Source organism: Cydia amplana, chromosome 17 (assembly GCF_948474715.1).
Source record: "Cydia amplana chromosome 17, ilCydAmpl1.1, whole genome shotgun sequence".
Lineage (NCBI taxonomy): Eukaryota > Metazoa > Arthropoda > Insecta > Lepidoptera > Tortricidae > Cydia > Cydia amplana.
Genome location: NC_086085.1, coordinates 13,264,736 through 13,280,581, shown reverse-complemented (window position 1 = coordinate 13,280,581; position 15,846 = coordinate 13,264,736). Strand labels below are relative to the sequence as shown.

At 39.8% G+C, this 15,846-nt stretch overlaps 2 protein-coding genes across 5 annotated transcripts in view; one reads left to right on the top strand and one right to left on the bottom strand.

The window, feature by feature from the left end:
* Positions 1 to 3,450, top strand: part of LOC134655814 (transcription factor kayak) — a 50,908-nt gene extending 47,458 nt beyond the window's left edge. For 3 of the 4 annotated variants that reach the window (XM_063511292.1, XM_063511293.1, XM_063511295.1), the window contains exons 4-5: positions 413 to 530; positions 3,175 to 3,450. In XM_063511292.1, coding sequence (XP_063367362.1) covers positions 413 to 530; positions 3,175 to 3,435 — 379 coding nt within the window. In that variant the 3' untranslated portion in view covers positions 3,436 to 3,450. The remainder of the gene's footprint in view (positions 1 to 412; positions 531 to 3,174) is intronic. The other variant, XM_063511294.1, reaches the window with a different exon arrangement.
* A 2,929-nt stretch (positions 3,451 to 6,379) lies between these two features.
* Positions 6,380 to 14,766, bottom strand: LOC134656084 (sodium channel protein Nach-like). The gene is made up of 10 exons (XM_063511602.1): positions 14,597 to 14,766; positions 14,167 to 14,376; positions 13,563 to 13,692; positions 12,617 to 12,783; positions 11,485 to 11,617; positions 10,977 to 11,113; positions 10,107 to 10,297; positions 8,805 to 8,931; positions 7,017 to 7,126; positions 6,380 to 6,542 (listed from the first exon to the last, which is right to left on the bottom strand). The coding sequence occupies exons 1-10, from the start codon at positions 14,710 to 14,712 to the stop codon at positions 6,382 to 6,384; spliced, it is 1,482 nt and encodes a 493-aa protein (XP_063367672.1). The 5' UTR covers positions 14,713 to 14,766; the 3' UTR covers positions 6,380 to 6,381.
* Between the last annotated feature and the right edge of the window lie 1,080 nt (positions 14,767 to 15,846).

The window sequence follows — 15,846 nt, the reverse complement described above, 5'->3', positions numbered from 1 at the left end:
TAAACTGTGTCCCATACTGATTTAAAAAAAATCACAAAGATCGGTTCATTCCGTGTGTATATTTTTACCGTAAACGTTATTGGAATGCATGAAGGTCTATATTACACTGTAACCATGCGCGTCTCTCTTAAACACATCTTCGGTCTTAAATATTTGACACAATATTATTAGTAGACCCATGAGACCGAATCACGTTTTAGTGTGTTCTTCTGCAAGATGTAATCGCAGATGACTACACATTGTACAACAGTAGTAATTACATACATATCCCTATAAGCTCCATACTTGACGTAGCACTAGGAATGAAAAATTCCGTGGGCCGATTCTATTGACTCATTTTGTTTGTCACGTAGCGGTAACGCCCTCTAGTGTCACTATTGCAAACCTCTAACCCTTTCTTCATTTGTTCCAGGATAATGTTGTCGGCGGCCAGCCCGGCCCTAGGGCTCTCCCTGGACACCCCGCCAGTCCCCGTGCGGCCCTCGCGCCCCAACTTCCTGCAGGTGCCGCTCTTTCTCACTCCCGCGCAGGTCAATACACCCACGCTACTAGCGCCATCTCACGTGGCTCGAGTGTACCGCTTTGTGTGACAGCTTAAAACTTAGGATATAAATCGTTATCTATCGCTATCGCTCGTAACGGAGAGAGAGACGGTAACCAATTTTCGATGACAGTAGGACATCTTATTTACTGTTATTCTGACTAGATATTTCGTCTGTATCAGGATAAGACTAAATTTGGCTTTAAAAAGGAACTTGATGGATTACTTGATAAGTTTAGGCATAGAGAAAAAATACATAGAGTGCTCACTCCATACATCAGTTTTAGTACCAAAAAGACTATTAGCATCTAGCATCGAGTAGCGGAACTATCAGTACTGCTACTTGACAATAGATGTAGCAGGTAGCAGCAGGGCCGGATCTAGGGTAGAGCGAGTGGAGCGGCCGCTCTAGGCGCAGGATGGCAAAGGGGGCGCCAAAATGGCAAATGAGTAAAAAAAAAGTTTTAAACGTCACGAGTGTGGCGAGGGGGGGGGGGGGACTTCAACGAAGGGCGCCAAAACCCGATTTCGCTCTACCCTGATCAAGGGCTCGGGCCGGCACTGGGTAGCAGTACTGATAGTTCCGCTACTCGATGCTAGATGTAGACACTGAAATTAATAGTCTGAACTGATGTATGGAGTGAGCACTCTTGTCTTACTATATTTCTCTATGGTTTAGGGGTTAAATACATTTACCCTATCGCTGGACTCTTTAGGAGCTCAGTTTTCCGTTTCTCCATTACAATGACGATATTAATAATTTGAACCTTAAAAACTCTGTTTAATGTTTTATTTTATTATGTTTCACTGCCTAACCCAAAAAAAATTGTTCGTAATATTTCCTTATAAATTATAATTTATTGGTTATGACGGCCGAATCGTAAGGCGAGGCTAACTGTAAGACGAGTCTAGTAATCCCTATTTAGATGGGATATTGGTGTCGTTTTCTTGTAAATAATGCTAGTAGAAGTATAATTTTAATTGCAAGTTTTTTATACAAAATCAAACACATGGTTTATTATCTCGAACAGTTCATGCGTAAGGAAATATTTGGTTATTCGATATCAAGTCATAAAGATAACGGAATTTGTATCTTAATATGATATTAATTAATTTTTACACAGTAGACCATGTTATATTCACATGCTTACATAATTTAATTGTTATTAAATTACGATTATATTGCATAATAAACAGTTGCTTGCTGTTTAAAGAAAGAATAAATTAGTAATTAATAGTTATATACCTACGCTTGAGCCACGTGTATGAAAATTATTTTTTAATTGTCGCTAGTAACTGGGTGTAACACTTTGCACTTGTTTTGAATTTTGAATTAAAAAAAATGACACTCAACACTTACCAAAACTATTATCTTGTAACATCACACACTGCACATGTAACATATCGTCGCTATACTTACTCAACCTCATATCTACAACAATCATTTGATGGAAATGTCGCTTTTCTTTCATTCGGAATACGGGTGTTTTTGTCATCAAATTAGTGTTGCAGATACGAGGTTGAGTAAGTATAGCGGCGATATCAGAGCATATATTATCTATAGTGTTGATAACACTTCATGGAGGAACAATTGATTGTATTTGATAATATTATTTAATTGCCTGATTTATGTTCTGTGTTAAAGGCATAGTTGAAAAACGAGTCTCAGTGTCATGGTAACCTTTAGACCGCCAAAGACGTCACAACTGACGTGCGCGGCTACAGTCCAATATCAACCTTCGTGCATTCCAACAAGGTTCACGATGACGTGCCTCAGAACGATAGACGTGGCTTTCAAATTTCAATTCAAAAAATTGATGTTCTTACTGAGGTACTTACTAACATGAAATGAGGGGGCTACCGCGGACATCGAATTTCTTAAAACAGCCTATCTGTGTCTTTATACAGATGTAGTGGACAATCCTTTACCATCGTATTTTCTCGGAAGCTTTCGTATATGTCATGCTACTTCAGTCAACCTCAGTACTTTTAGTACTGAGACTGACTGAAATGCCATAAAACGTTCGTGCGTTTCCGTGATATGCGATGGTAAAGGATTATCCACTACATCTGTAATAGGGATGATGACACATGTTGAATTTTATAACAAAATCTAGTAAAATAGATAGCAAACGAGCAAAACTTCCAAAAACGATAAAAGTAAGGGTACCATTCGATTCCTTACATTTCATCCAAAAAAATATTGTATAGCAACTATATACATAAACGCAATATTTCACCGACAAAAACGCAATTTTCTTGTTTTGTCCATACTACAAGATGGGCTCCCAGAGACCTTGACGTCACGTTCCCTTGCCGTTTTGTTTAGGGCGTTTCGCGACTGAAGTGCGACTGTCGGCCTTAACTACCATTTCTGACTTTTTGTTACTTTAATGCAATGGGTCCCATATAGACATTTGATCCTAAAAACAAACCCGATCGATTGATACCATAAATGAAAATTAGTCATGTAGCCTATTATGTATATGTATTATATGTGCGATGATGATGTAAAGATAAAACGGTTCTCGAATTTCGCAGTAGTCTTGAAGATGTAATGTAATATAATTATTACATCTTCATTATAAATTATATTTATATATTTTACTAATAATGTATTTCCATCTTTCCAGATCCACAACAACAAAGCGATCACGAACAGCAACAAGATCGCCGGCATAGAGATCAGCACCCCCAGCAACGGCATCCCGTTCAACTTCGACAGCCTCATGGAGGGCGGGACCGGCCTCACCCCCGTGCACCCCCACCCCGCGCTGCACCCCCTCTCCCACCCCCTCCCCCACCCCCACCAGCACCCCCACCCCTGCGCGCAGCAGCAGCGGGTCGCCCCGGATGTGACCTCCCCGGACCATGGGAGTCTGGTCAGCCTCTGAGACATGGAGCTGTTCTGCTTCGAGCTCGAATACTAGAACGTACCTGTGTGATGCTCTGGATTAGATGCTTGAAGGTCATCGAAACTTTAAATGCGTGGTTAAACGTTTTTAAATTTGGTGGATCGACTATTTCTTCCGGTCAGCCAAGAGACAATAGTAGCATAGTTTGATACAGACATTGTACACCACGTTCTGCTGACACGCTTTGTAGACGACCCTCAATGGAAAGGGTTTATAAGTATCATAAAAAAGCGTGTTTGGTGAATTTAAATGCCTAAAAATCTGGTTTTAAAGAGTGACCCAGGAGAACGTAACCATGGCAACGAGTGACAGGAAAAAGTTGATTCACCCAATTACATCTTATGTGTTTTCTTTAAAAGCGATCGATCTAGTAAGTAAATACTTTAAAACGGCCACTTTTCCCGCGCGTTTTTAGAACACGAATGGATTTCAAGTAAATACTACGTCAAAGAGCATACACAATATCGAGGTACGGACGGTACTGTGATTGGAAGCAGAAAGGGTCGACAGTACTTGAATGTCGTATTGGACTGCGCCTTGAGCGGTGGTCGGCGTGAGACGCCGCGAACATAGTTCGCGTTCGAGTTTCGTCCGGAACACTATTTATTCTATGTAACTTCTATCTTTCTACTCGTAAATCTATTTTTTCACTTGTAACGTCCTATTTATTATAAGTACTTTATGATGTTTATAAAATGTAAACAGAATTGTTATTGTTACAAAAATTGGCCGCATGTAATCTTGGCTCAGTCATGTCGGCTTTTTACGCTTTTTAAACATCATAAAGTGCAAATTCGGCTGTCGCAGCCGGCGATCGCTCCACGAGGAGCACCTATCTACTTGCTCACTATGTGCTTTGTATTTATATCGTAGTTCCCTAGCGTAAGGCCCCGGCCTTCTCGAGTCAATTCACGAGTTATTCTAAATAAAAATATTTTTATATATAGACTTGTATTTCCGCAGAATATAGGAATTGTGATTTAAAATAAAACAGAGTTTTATTTGAAGCATTTCAGGGATTTCGAGTTGTGCTTAAATCTAGCGAGGCTAGATGGTGCGTTTATATTGTAAGTTAACGTAAAAGATCTCTTTTACACGTTGGTTATTTCGGCACAAACTTGTATTTATAATCCTCGAAGCATCTTGTCATAATAAAACCTCGTGCCATCGCTCTACTCTCAAACTACGAAATATTTAGTTAACCATAAACTAACAGCAATACTACTTAAAGATTAATATATTGTATGTAAGTTAGCTCAATATTGGTGTAACGTTTACCGTTCCATTGTTTAGGTTCTGGTAGTGTAGAGTATTTTAAGGCATTTGTGATATGTCCAGTGATAGGTTGTCCCGGGGACTTGTGACGCAGGCCTTATAGCAAACTCGCATACACGCGGCCTTAGTAAAATCAACCATATTTTTTACTTATTACGAGCGAATTGTCTTTAGTGTGTAGGTGTTGCTACATCATATAAGTAGTGGTATGCTAATGAGTTTGCAATATTGCCTGTGTTTTTATTATGTATTTGACTCATGCCATCATTTTTTCTTTCGTAAAACTCATCACAGTCCAATTTCCAGAGTATGTGAGCAAATTATCGCGATGTACGTGTCAACTGTCGTCGAAATTGGGCTGTAATGAGGATCGTTAGTTTCTGATCGGCTCGCTGGTTGTGTGACCTTCATTATTCATGTCGTGTAAATTGTTGTGAAAATAAAAATGTTTTGTAACGATTTGTTGCGTTTAGTCCCTACTCACTTTGAAAATATGGTTTGAAATGTGACGGTTCAAAAAAGGACCCCTTTTTTGAGGTTGTCTTTTGAGAATGACACGTTTTGGAAGTTCAATTGGGCATGGGTCTATATATCGTACCGATAAAGACCACTGGAATAAAATATGATAGTTTAAGGCAATAATTAGATTAAAGGCACTTAACAATTATTATAATATGCATAACTTAGACCAAATTATTACTTTTACGTGCTTTATCGTAGTTTTAATTACAATCTAAGCCAAATATTGATTTTATTGTTATCATAAGTTAGGTTAGACGCTGTTTACGTAAAAGTATTAGGAGACGGAGTCGCGCCAAGTATTTATTTAGTTTACTTCGACACGACACTAAATATGTATACAGTTTTGAACCTTACAGCATTGTAATAAAGGTGTATAAATATTTATGATCGTGACTGGATACCCGAAACTAGCGCTAGCGAATATCTGCCGACATTTCTATTTAAAAACAAATAGCATTCGACATATTAGTACGCATAATATGAACATCTAGTTGTGTAAGAGAGATGTAATTTTTACTAGATCTATTTTCTAAACGCAATTGTAGAATACTTTTGTATTTTTTCAAGAAAATTAGCAAAGCAATATATTTGATAAAATTATTTGAGGAATATATCCAGATGTAGTGAAATATATATGTAAATCAGAAAATATAAATTTGTTTACATACACCTGAAATTGGGCTTTTATTATTTGAATATACTTCTATTACCCTACCTCTATTCGTTAAGTTATTAAACGTTTTTTAAGTTTTTTTAAGGTTTAAGTATACGTAAGTTATTTAGGCAACTACACAATCTATCAATACAATAAGATTTATAGACGTTTAATGTGAAAAATATTACACACAGTGCAAAAAAGTAATACCTACGTTTGATAATAAAAATTTAAGTGGTGTACCTACTTATTTAGCTGTCTAAACTAAATCAAAACATGCCGCAACTTGTACAGTAGGTACAGTCAGTAGTTGAAGTTGCTAAGCGGGCGAGGTATTCAAAATGATCTTGACGCGACGTTATAGTTTAGAGAATAAGAGCGTGTCAAGGTAATTTTGAACACCTCCCTCTTAGAGTCTTAGCAACTTCTGCTGCTGACTGTACGTGTGAGTAAGTTTTAAGGTTTTTTGCCGTTCAATAATCACGGGTCCTGTATTGTCGCACTTGGTCCTCCACGGCGCGCCGCAACCGCTTCCTGAGGTAGTTTTCGACGGCCTTACGCGTGTAGAACATAATTTCCATCACGCTGACCGCGCTCACGCCCATGCAGAGGCCGAATATACCGCCGAGGTTTGCTGAAACATCCTATGGGTTACGCACAGTCCCTCGTAAAGTCACCATTTGATATATCGGTGCGGCCAAGATGCTCAAAAATATCTGAACAAGCACTCTAACACCTTGACAATAGGGACGTGTTCAGATATTTGTCATTCATTCATTCATTCATACCTACATATATACATACCTAAAAGTAATGGCCTTTACAAACGTTACCGATATACCGATAGGTACTATCTGGTACTATTATATTAACGGCCGGCAACGCACTTACAACCTATCTGGTGTTGCGGGGGCGTCTGCGGGCGACGGTAATCGCTTACCATCAGGCGATTCGTCTGGTCGTTTGCCTCCAATCCTCCATAAAATAATAATAATAAAAACAAGTGCGAGTCGGATTCGCGCACGATTGGATCCGTACCATTACGCAAAAAACGGCCCCACTTAAATATTTACGTACTAAAGTGTATTTGATAAAAATAGGTACTCACAAACCAAACTAATAAGCGACATGACGGTTTCCTGTTTCTTCATCACATACACGGAGGTAGGGAAGAAGAACTGCAGGATGGTAGTGCTTTCGTTGAACACGATACCAGCACTAGAACAAACATGTTTAATAATATACGAGGGGTGTTCAAAATATTCTCGGTATGAGAATGAAAACAAACAAGTACGAAAAGTTTGATATTTTTATTTTTCAATATACTCCCCCCCTATGTTCATACACTTAAAAGATCGATCAATTATTATTTTTAATCCTGCATAAAAATATTTTTTATCTTTGGTGTAAAAATGCTCCTCCACTGCCGCCTTCAATGCTTCATCATCGGAAAATTTATTTCTACGCAGATCCTTTTTAAGATTGGGGAACAAAAAGAAGTCGCTGGGGGCTAAGTCCGGACTATACGGTGGGTGAGTAATAGTTTCAAACCCACATTCAACAATAGCTGCCTTGGCAATATGAGCAGTATGGACGGGGGCGTTGTCATGCAGAAGCATAACACCTTTGGTTAACTTTCCTCGCCTCTTTTCTTTGATTGCATCCTTTAATTGACGTAGAATGTTAGCGTAGTACTGTCCTGTGATATTTACACCTTTTTCTTTATAATCGATCAGTAATACTCCTTCACAATCCCAAAATATCGTGGCCATGACCTTGCCAGCTGAAGGGATGACCTTGAACTTCTTGGGATGAGCTGAACCCTTAATGTGCCACTGCATGGACTCTTGTTTACTCTCTGGGTCATAATGATGAACCCAGGTTTCATCTCCAGTAACTATTCTTTGCAGCACCTCATCAGGATTTTCACCGCACAGGTCAATAAAATCGGAACAACAAGCTACACGCATGTCTTTTTGAAGCCGAGTCAGCATTCGCGGAACCCATCTTGCACTTACTTTTGACATATTAAGATGGTCATGGATAATATCATGTACGGTACCAATAGAGAGATTGGTTACTTGTGCTATAGATTTTACCTTCACTCGACCATCTTCCAATATAAGTTTTTCCACTTTATCAATATTTTCTTGTGAAGTAGCTACTACAGGCCGGCCAGGTCTAGGGTCGTCTTCAACACTCTCCCTTCCACGTTTAAACTCGCTTGACCACTTTTGAATGGTAGATAAAGAAGGAGCAGACTCACGGTAAACACAATCCATTTCCTCTTTTATGGTTTTTTGATTTTTACCCTGTTTTGTCAAGAATTTTATCACGCATCGATGTTCTAATTTAGTTAACATTGTCAATTCCCACATGATGTTCATGTTTGTTCAGCAATTGCAGAAAAACAAAAGAACATCTCGGTTCGAATTATACTTTTTTTTAATGTCAATGAATAAACCTTAGCGGCCAGTAACGAAAGAAATTTTAGAAGAGGTTGTAAGATATCAATACCGAGAATATTTTGAACGCCCCTCGTAATTATGTAGAATCAATAATATTACAGGTAAATGTTTTAAATTATCTTTGTGTAGCGTCACAGAATAAATAATAGTACTAGGTACAGAAGACTCACTTTCTAACAAAACGCGTCTGTTACGATGCACAGATATGGCCGTTAGGTGCCGACAGCGCCACGCGCGGTTTATGGCTAGCCACCAAAATTGGTGTGGAATGGATGTACTTTTAGCTACCTGTAGCAAAGCGACGAAATCGCGGAGTGAGCCACGCCTGGGAGTGGTAGCGTTTAGATTTTATGCTAAGTTGAAAACCGACCAGAGTTTTCCAGATATTGTCAAATATGAAGTAAAAATGTGGGGCAGGGTGGACTCACTAAGGGTTGTAAACCATGTGGGGCAGCGCCCTGAGGTTGCCGAGGCTCAGATCAACGGTGTACATCCTGGATACGCAGTCGCGCGGGCAGTTGCAGTCCACCATGCCGTCATTGTTTGACATCAGGTCTGCACAGCAAACAACATTTTAAAACCATTGACGTATAATATCTAAGGACGGGCTAATGGGGCACTAAAAATCGTACTAGTTCAGCGGTGCTACCCACGAATTCCAACCAATCGTGCAGTCTAACGCTACTAGGTGCGACCAATAGCGCGCGTAATGCGAACACGTCAACCAATCGCGCGCGTCATGCGAACTCATCAACCAATCGCGTTGTAGCGATTTCACACCGCTGTACTGGCCCCTGTCATGCCTCATTTTTATTGCCCGTAAAGCCAGTCCCTAGATATCTATGTCAATATTGTCAATGTTTAAAACAGTTAAGGATGACTCACGCCAGAGAATAAATAATAGTACTGGGCAAAGAAGATCCACTCTCTAACAAAACGCGTCTATTACGACAGATATGACCGCTAGGTGGCTCAAGCGCGAGGGCGTCCATTCCGTAGCGGTAGCGGTGCGCGGCAACTACTATGGCTGACACCAAAATTGTTGTGGGCCGCATGTACTTGTAGGTACCTACTTGTAGCGAGGCGACGAAATCGCGGATTGAGCCACACACGCTAGAACGGTACGAGTCCGGGCCAAGGCGCCCGGCACTTCGTTTTCTATATGGGTGATCCTGATACACTGATCACGTGATGATTTCTATAGGCAACGAAGTGTCGGAGGCCTGGCCGGATGGTACTTCCATGATACCTAATCTATCTAATACCTTTAAACGAGCAATTCTTGTTTATTTATTTATTTATATATATATTTCGGGGATCTCGGAGACGGCTCTAACGATTTCGATGAAATTTGGTATATAGGGGTTTTCGGGGGCGAAAAATCGATCTAGCTAGGACTTACCTCTGGGAAAACGCGCATTTCCGAGTTATTATATGTTTTCCGAGCGAAGCTCGGTCACCCAGATATTATATATATATATATTTCGGGGATCTCGGAAACGGCTCTAACGATTTCGATGAAATTTGCTATATGGGGGTTTTTGGGGGCGAAAAATCGATCTAGCTAGGTCTTATATCTGGGAAAACGCGCATTTTCGAGTTTTTTTATGTTTTCCGAGCGAAGCTCGGTCACCCAGATATTTGTATCTTAAGAAAGATAATAAAGAACTGAAACTGAAAACACTCATGACGTGGTAAGGGCCTAAGGATGAACCAATAGAACCAATTACCTGGTACCTTGCTGATACATCGTATCTTAGTGACGTCACAGGACTTCTGTGTGCCCACGTACGGCACGTACACAGGCTTGCAGTGGCAGTGCTGCTCCACGGCTCGGATGTAGCACAAGTGGTCGCAGTCGGAGTTGTGGTAATCCACGAACGATTGCAGCCGTCGCTCGTCCTCGAAGAGGCATTCGCGACTAATATAAATTAGAAATAATTTATTGTACTTGACTAGGTGAAAAGAAGAGTAGCCTGACCAGTAATATATGAATATAATATGATTATTGTCAAGAGAGCGCTGTTATTCTCATATAGGGTGACAGTTCAGGATAGTATGAAAAAAATAGTTCCAGTGAAATTCTGCAACATATACGGCACGCATATAGGCTTTAAGTTTTTAGCAAAATATTTATCCCCACTGTAAATGTTTTTTTGTAGATCACAAACTTGTGTCTCGGTGTGGTTGAATCGCACTAAATAAAGATCTACATTGAGTTTTACATATAAATATTTGCGCATCCAAGAGCTTACTAAGGTTGGAAGAAGATACTATACCTCCGGGCTCCGGGGAGGTAATCTGGCTACAGTGTGTAGTGGTTACCTTTTCATAGGTACCTACACAAGCAGGGCCGGATCTAGGGTAGAGTGAGTGGAGCGGCCGCTCTAGGCGCCGGATGGCAAGGGAGGCGCCAAAATGGCAAATAAAAAAAAAAGATAAAAGACGCGAGTGTGGCGAGGGGGGGAGGGTGGAAAATACGGTTGAAAACTTCAACGAAGGGCGCCAAAACCCGATTTCGCTCTACCCTGATCAAGAGCTCGGGCCGGCACTGTACACAAGGTTGATATCTCTAGTCGACAGTCATCAAAGATGCGTACCTATTAGGAGGCAGGCTGGTGACCTCTTCCGAACAGTAGGTGTAGGTCCCTTGGATGGTGAGGAAGGCTTCAACGCGCGGATACACCAGGTTAGTCTCGTCATCAGCAGGGAACTCTGTCCAGTCCGTAAACATTACCTGGAGGATTTTTGTTATGCTTAACATGTATTTGCCTTATCATCCCTGCTTAGTAATAAAGCCGGAAGTAACTCCGTCTGTTATTACTCATGTCTCGGGGATGGACAGCATAGTTAGTTCTAGTTAGGATAGCATAGTTTTTAACACGGAAGTCTTCATTCTACGCCAGTGGTTAGGTATAAACCCTTTTTAACGACACTGATAAGAAACTACTACTAATTTTTTTTTTTTGCCATGGCCACAAACTGTTGGAAGTTAATAAAACTTAATACCTATCGAATAAATTCTCCCAGATATTGAGCTGCAATCGCAAATCGGATTAGGAAATCTAATCTTATTAAAAATATAATTTCTTCAGATCTTCGTGTTACCCTGATAGCGCCGACGTGGAACAAGGTCCTCGGCAAAGCGTCTTCTGGCTCGTAGTCCACCACGACTCGCAGAGAGTCGTAGATGCCCCGCGTGGTCGCCATGTGCGGTTTGAAGTGTGGATCTCTTTCATTCCTGGACAATTACTTGTAAATTTTACAGAGACTTTAGGTACACACGTCTCCCGAACGTCAGCGTCTCGTCAAATCTATGGCTGCTGCTCGACGCAACGTTGGCGCATTCCAATAGCGCTGACTATACGCCGACGAATTAGATTGGAAACTATCCCAAAGGAGATCGAAAAATATGAAAGAATTTTTTTATTTAGGACACTTACAATACGTTCGGCTAAGGTCGCAAATCTCTTATCTCCTCCAAAGGAGTTAAGAGGTTTGCGACTTTAGCCGAAATATACTTTTCTCAAAAATGGACGGCAAAGTCGACGTTGCCGGTTAAAAAATAGGTCGCGAAGTGCGTAGTTTATGGTCATTCAAAAAATTAAAAAATTAAAAACATTGCAGTCTCGATTTCGGGACTGCAATGTCGCATACAAATTCCATTATTTAACGAGTTCCAAACTTTTTAAAACTTCAAATGGCCATATCAAATGAAGGCATAGGTCCCTTAAACAGCCAAACAGATGATCAGTACTTATTATTATAAAGCCTATAACAGACTATCGCACCGCACCGCGACCTTGGAGCGTCGCACCCATAAGTGAGAGCGAGAAAGAGATATCTGTTTCTGTTACAAGCTTAATGTTGGTACCGCGACTATTTAGGTGTCTCAAATAGTTTGGCGTATTTTCAGCAGAAAAATACACTTCTTTTTTTTTTTAAAGGCGGCAAGCTAATTTTTTTAATGGTTGTACTTTTTTCTGTGAAAATTAATGGAAAATTAGAACGTTGCTTCTGTAAGTTCTGTAAAATATTTCTATTTCTTGCACCATTTTTGAGAAAAGCACTATATATGACTCGGCTGGAAGGCTACTTGCTGGCTTCGGATTCAATTAAACGGACTCCCAAGGTCGTCCGTTTAAAACGAATCCTCAGCCTGCAAGTAGCTACTTCCGAACCTCGACAATAATGTACTATTACCTACCTACGCACCAAAAAGAGTGCCAAGATTACTAACCGTCTTTTGTCTTTGAACAAGTAGACGCTGTTGAACGCGCAGCACAGTCCTTGCTTGGTAAGGATGGGACGGAACAGCTCGCTGCACGGGCGCTTCTTCAGCTTAAAGGCGCAAAACTTTAGGAAGTTCTCACAGCTTTGGGGCATTAGCCCCATTACCTCAGGTACCTTGAACATATGGATTACAGCTTCAGGGTTTTGTAAATGGATTTTAATACAGTAGGTTAGTAGTCAAGTAAGTGAGGTTTTCACGCGTCTGTCTAAAATTTGATAAATATTAATATTAAATCCTGTCCAGATATCACGGAGCCAAAGTAACTGTCGGACTGTTCAACGTTCAACATTGAAAAAGTTACATTTTGCTTAACGGCAAAGAGCTTGTGAACGGGAAAAATTTTATATTCAGCTGCAGAAATAACTAACCCCTAGGCCATGCTCATGTTTGCAGAGGGGGTTGGTCACAACTATCTTTGCAGCACAAATTTCTTTAAGTGTAGTAAGTATTACCTAATCATCTTCCTCGCGTTGTCCCGGCATTTTTCCATGGGTCATGGGAGCCTGGGGTCCGCTTGGCAACTAATCCCAGTAATTGGTGTGGGCACTAGTTTTTACGAAAGCGACTGCCAATACCTTCCAACCCAGAGGGTAAACTAGGCCCGTATTGGGATTAGTCCGGTTTCCTTCACCGAAAAGCGACTGGTAAATATCAAATGATATTTCTTACATGAGTTCCGAAAAACTCATTGGTACGAGCCGGGGTTCGAACCCGCGACCTCCGGATTGCAAGTCGCACGCTCTTACCGCTAGGCCACCAGCGGTGCAGCGCTTATTTAACTGTAGTAATTAAGTACCTGTAAATTTGTTTTACACGCTTTTCCAGACAGCCGTGGAAGTTTCCTAGACTTAATGATATTTCTTATTTAGAGATCCGTAGAAGCAGAACTTACTGTGTATCGGTTTTCGTCGATAAGTCGCTGAAGACGCCACAATTCTTCATCGTCGATAACCGGGACACTCGAATAGAAACCCAGCAGCTGGGGGAGTGCTTTCTCCAAGTTCACTGTAGTGTTACCATCGCTAGAGAAAAGTATTGTCATGTTTATAAATACAAAAGTGAAAGAATACCTTTATATTTTAAGTCTACAATGTATACTGAGGTTTTATTTCATCTCTCTTCAAAAGGCAAAGGTCTTGAAAAACGGGATGCAACGTGCGTCAACCATCTTACATAGGTAATTATCTGGTAACTTTGAATAACAAAATGATTACTTCAAAAATCTAGCCCTAAACTTGCCTGGGGCATTGTGCCCAGGACACTTGCCGCGTTCCCCCTCTGCATGAACTAAATACTCTAAATATGTTGGTATTGAAATTGCGCCTAAGATGCAGTGAGTTCAGAAGGCCTACCATGAAACACGAATGGGTATCGAAATTTCGTCAACTGCCTCTCTATTGCTCTTGCATATTCGAGCAATAGAGTGGCAGATAAAGAAAATTCGATTTTTGTTTTTCGCGGAAAGGCCTAGCCAAGGTGACGATTGCTAGACTCACATCAAGGTTTTGTTGAAGTGTCTCATAGAGCTCAGGGTCATCTGGTTGGGCGAGCAGATGGTTATGGCCGGGAACGGCAGGGTGTCGAGCGGCTGGTACTGGTTCTCGATGGTGATGCGGGTCGGCATCTCGTTGAAGCGGCCGTATAACAACCCTGTCAGGCAACACGCGAACATCGCTATGAGTATCAGGGTTACCGCCCAGAAGCATCTGTGAAGTAAATGTTGAAACAAGATTTGCTAAACATCTACACTTCTACAGGTTGGCTCAAAAACACGTTGACAATTTCTTTTACTGCATTTAGATAACTTTAACATACGTTTGTGTATCATGTCAAGTCTTAATTTTTAATGTATTTTTTTAACCCATTCAGCGCTAGAATCTTACGCTTCGCTCGAATTCCCTTCCTTTACAATAAAAGTTAGCCTACCTTGATACTCTATCTGGATACAAATAAAAATACTTGAGTCCTAACACAGTCCCTTCCATACAAAAATGCTTTAGTAACATTTTAAAATTTCCATTCACGAATATTCTTTTCACCATTTTCTCGTACAAAGACCGGTAGTTTTCAAAGTTGTACAATGTTTAATCACAGTTTTACAGTAGGTACTATTCAAAAAGTTTAATTTTACTATTTTTCTCTCAATTATAATTTGACATGCACTAAAGTCACGCTACATAGTTCATAATTAATGAATTAAAGAGCGAAACGACACGAACTTTTTTTTTTTCAATTGTAAGTGTCCATGCAATTTCTGCAGTTCGCCGTACGTGGAATCCTATTTCTGCCGTAACATCTAAATTTAACCCTAGGCCACCATGGAACTGTGTTGGGTCATTCTAATAAAATATGTCTGCTGTTATGTCTAATTGCCGCGACCCATACAAATGTATGAAAAGAGTCGTAGCACTCGTGGCAATGAGACGCAACCGCAGACCTCATATTCTCAGAGAATGACCCTGTAATTACAATACATTTAAGACCTTCTATAGTGAAAGCGACACCGTGTCATAATTTACTTAGTTCTATCGCACCTATAGGTATACCAGAAAAATGGAACACAGTAAGTAAAACAACCTTTAGGAAAAATGTATAAAGTGATTTATTGAGAAACGTTTTACATAAGTTTTCAACAATGTCAAAAGTGCCATTTACGTTTGAATGAAATATTGTTAGAGCTGTTATATTAATAATCATTATTAATTGAATAGAAATCCAGTAGGTGAGAAGTTATATTTTCTAAATAAGTTTTTTTTTGTTATTGCGATCCTTTAAATATTGAAGTAGTAAATGATTAACCAGATAAGTAGACATGCTATGTGTAAAAAGTTATAATTTGAAATAAAAAATAGAATGTGCCGATAGTTAATTTCTGTGTAAAATTGTAAATATTGTCTTTTGTAAAAACATACTTCACATGTTTATTAAAACAAATTTCCATTTTACAGTTATCGTATTAGGTGTGAAGTTGAATGAACGTAATATTCTGAAAAAAAAAATACAAACTAATATTATTCAAATATAGTACCTACCTACACCTAGTTAGTTTAGAAAAATTGTAACTGTAAGCATGTTAAGTAATTCTTACGTTATCTTAGTAATATTACGGTTTTAATTAACTATAGTTGTAAGAGAAACAAGTAAAACAATATGTTACATTTCTTATCGTAAGTAAT

Coding starts and splice junctions, on each gene's coding strand:
- LOC134656084 (XM_063511602.1), bottom strand. CDS start 14,712: ATGGTGAAAAGAATATTCGTGAATGGAAATTTTAAAATGTTACTAAAG. Junction 13,693..14,166: donor CACTTCAACAAAACCTTGAT/GTGAGTCTAGCA, acceptor ACTTTTCTCTAG/CGATGGTAACACTACAGTGA. Junction 11,114..11,484: donor TCCACGTCGGCGCTATCAGG/GTAACACGAAGA, acceptor AAAATCCTCCAG/GTAATGTTTACGGACTGGAC.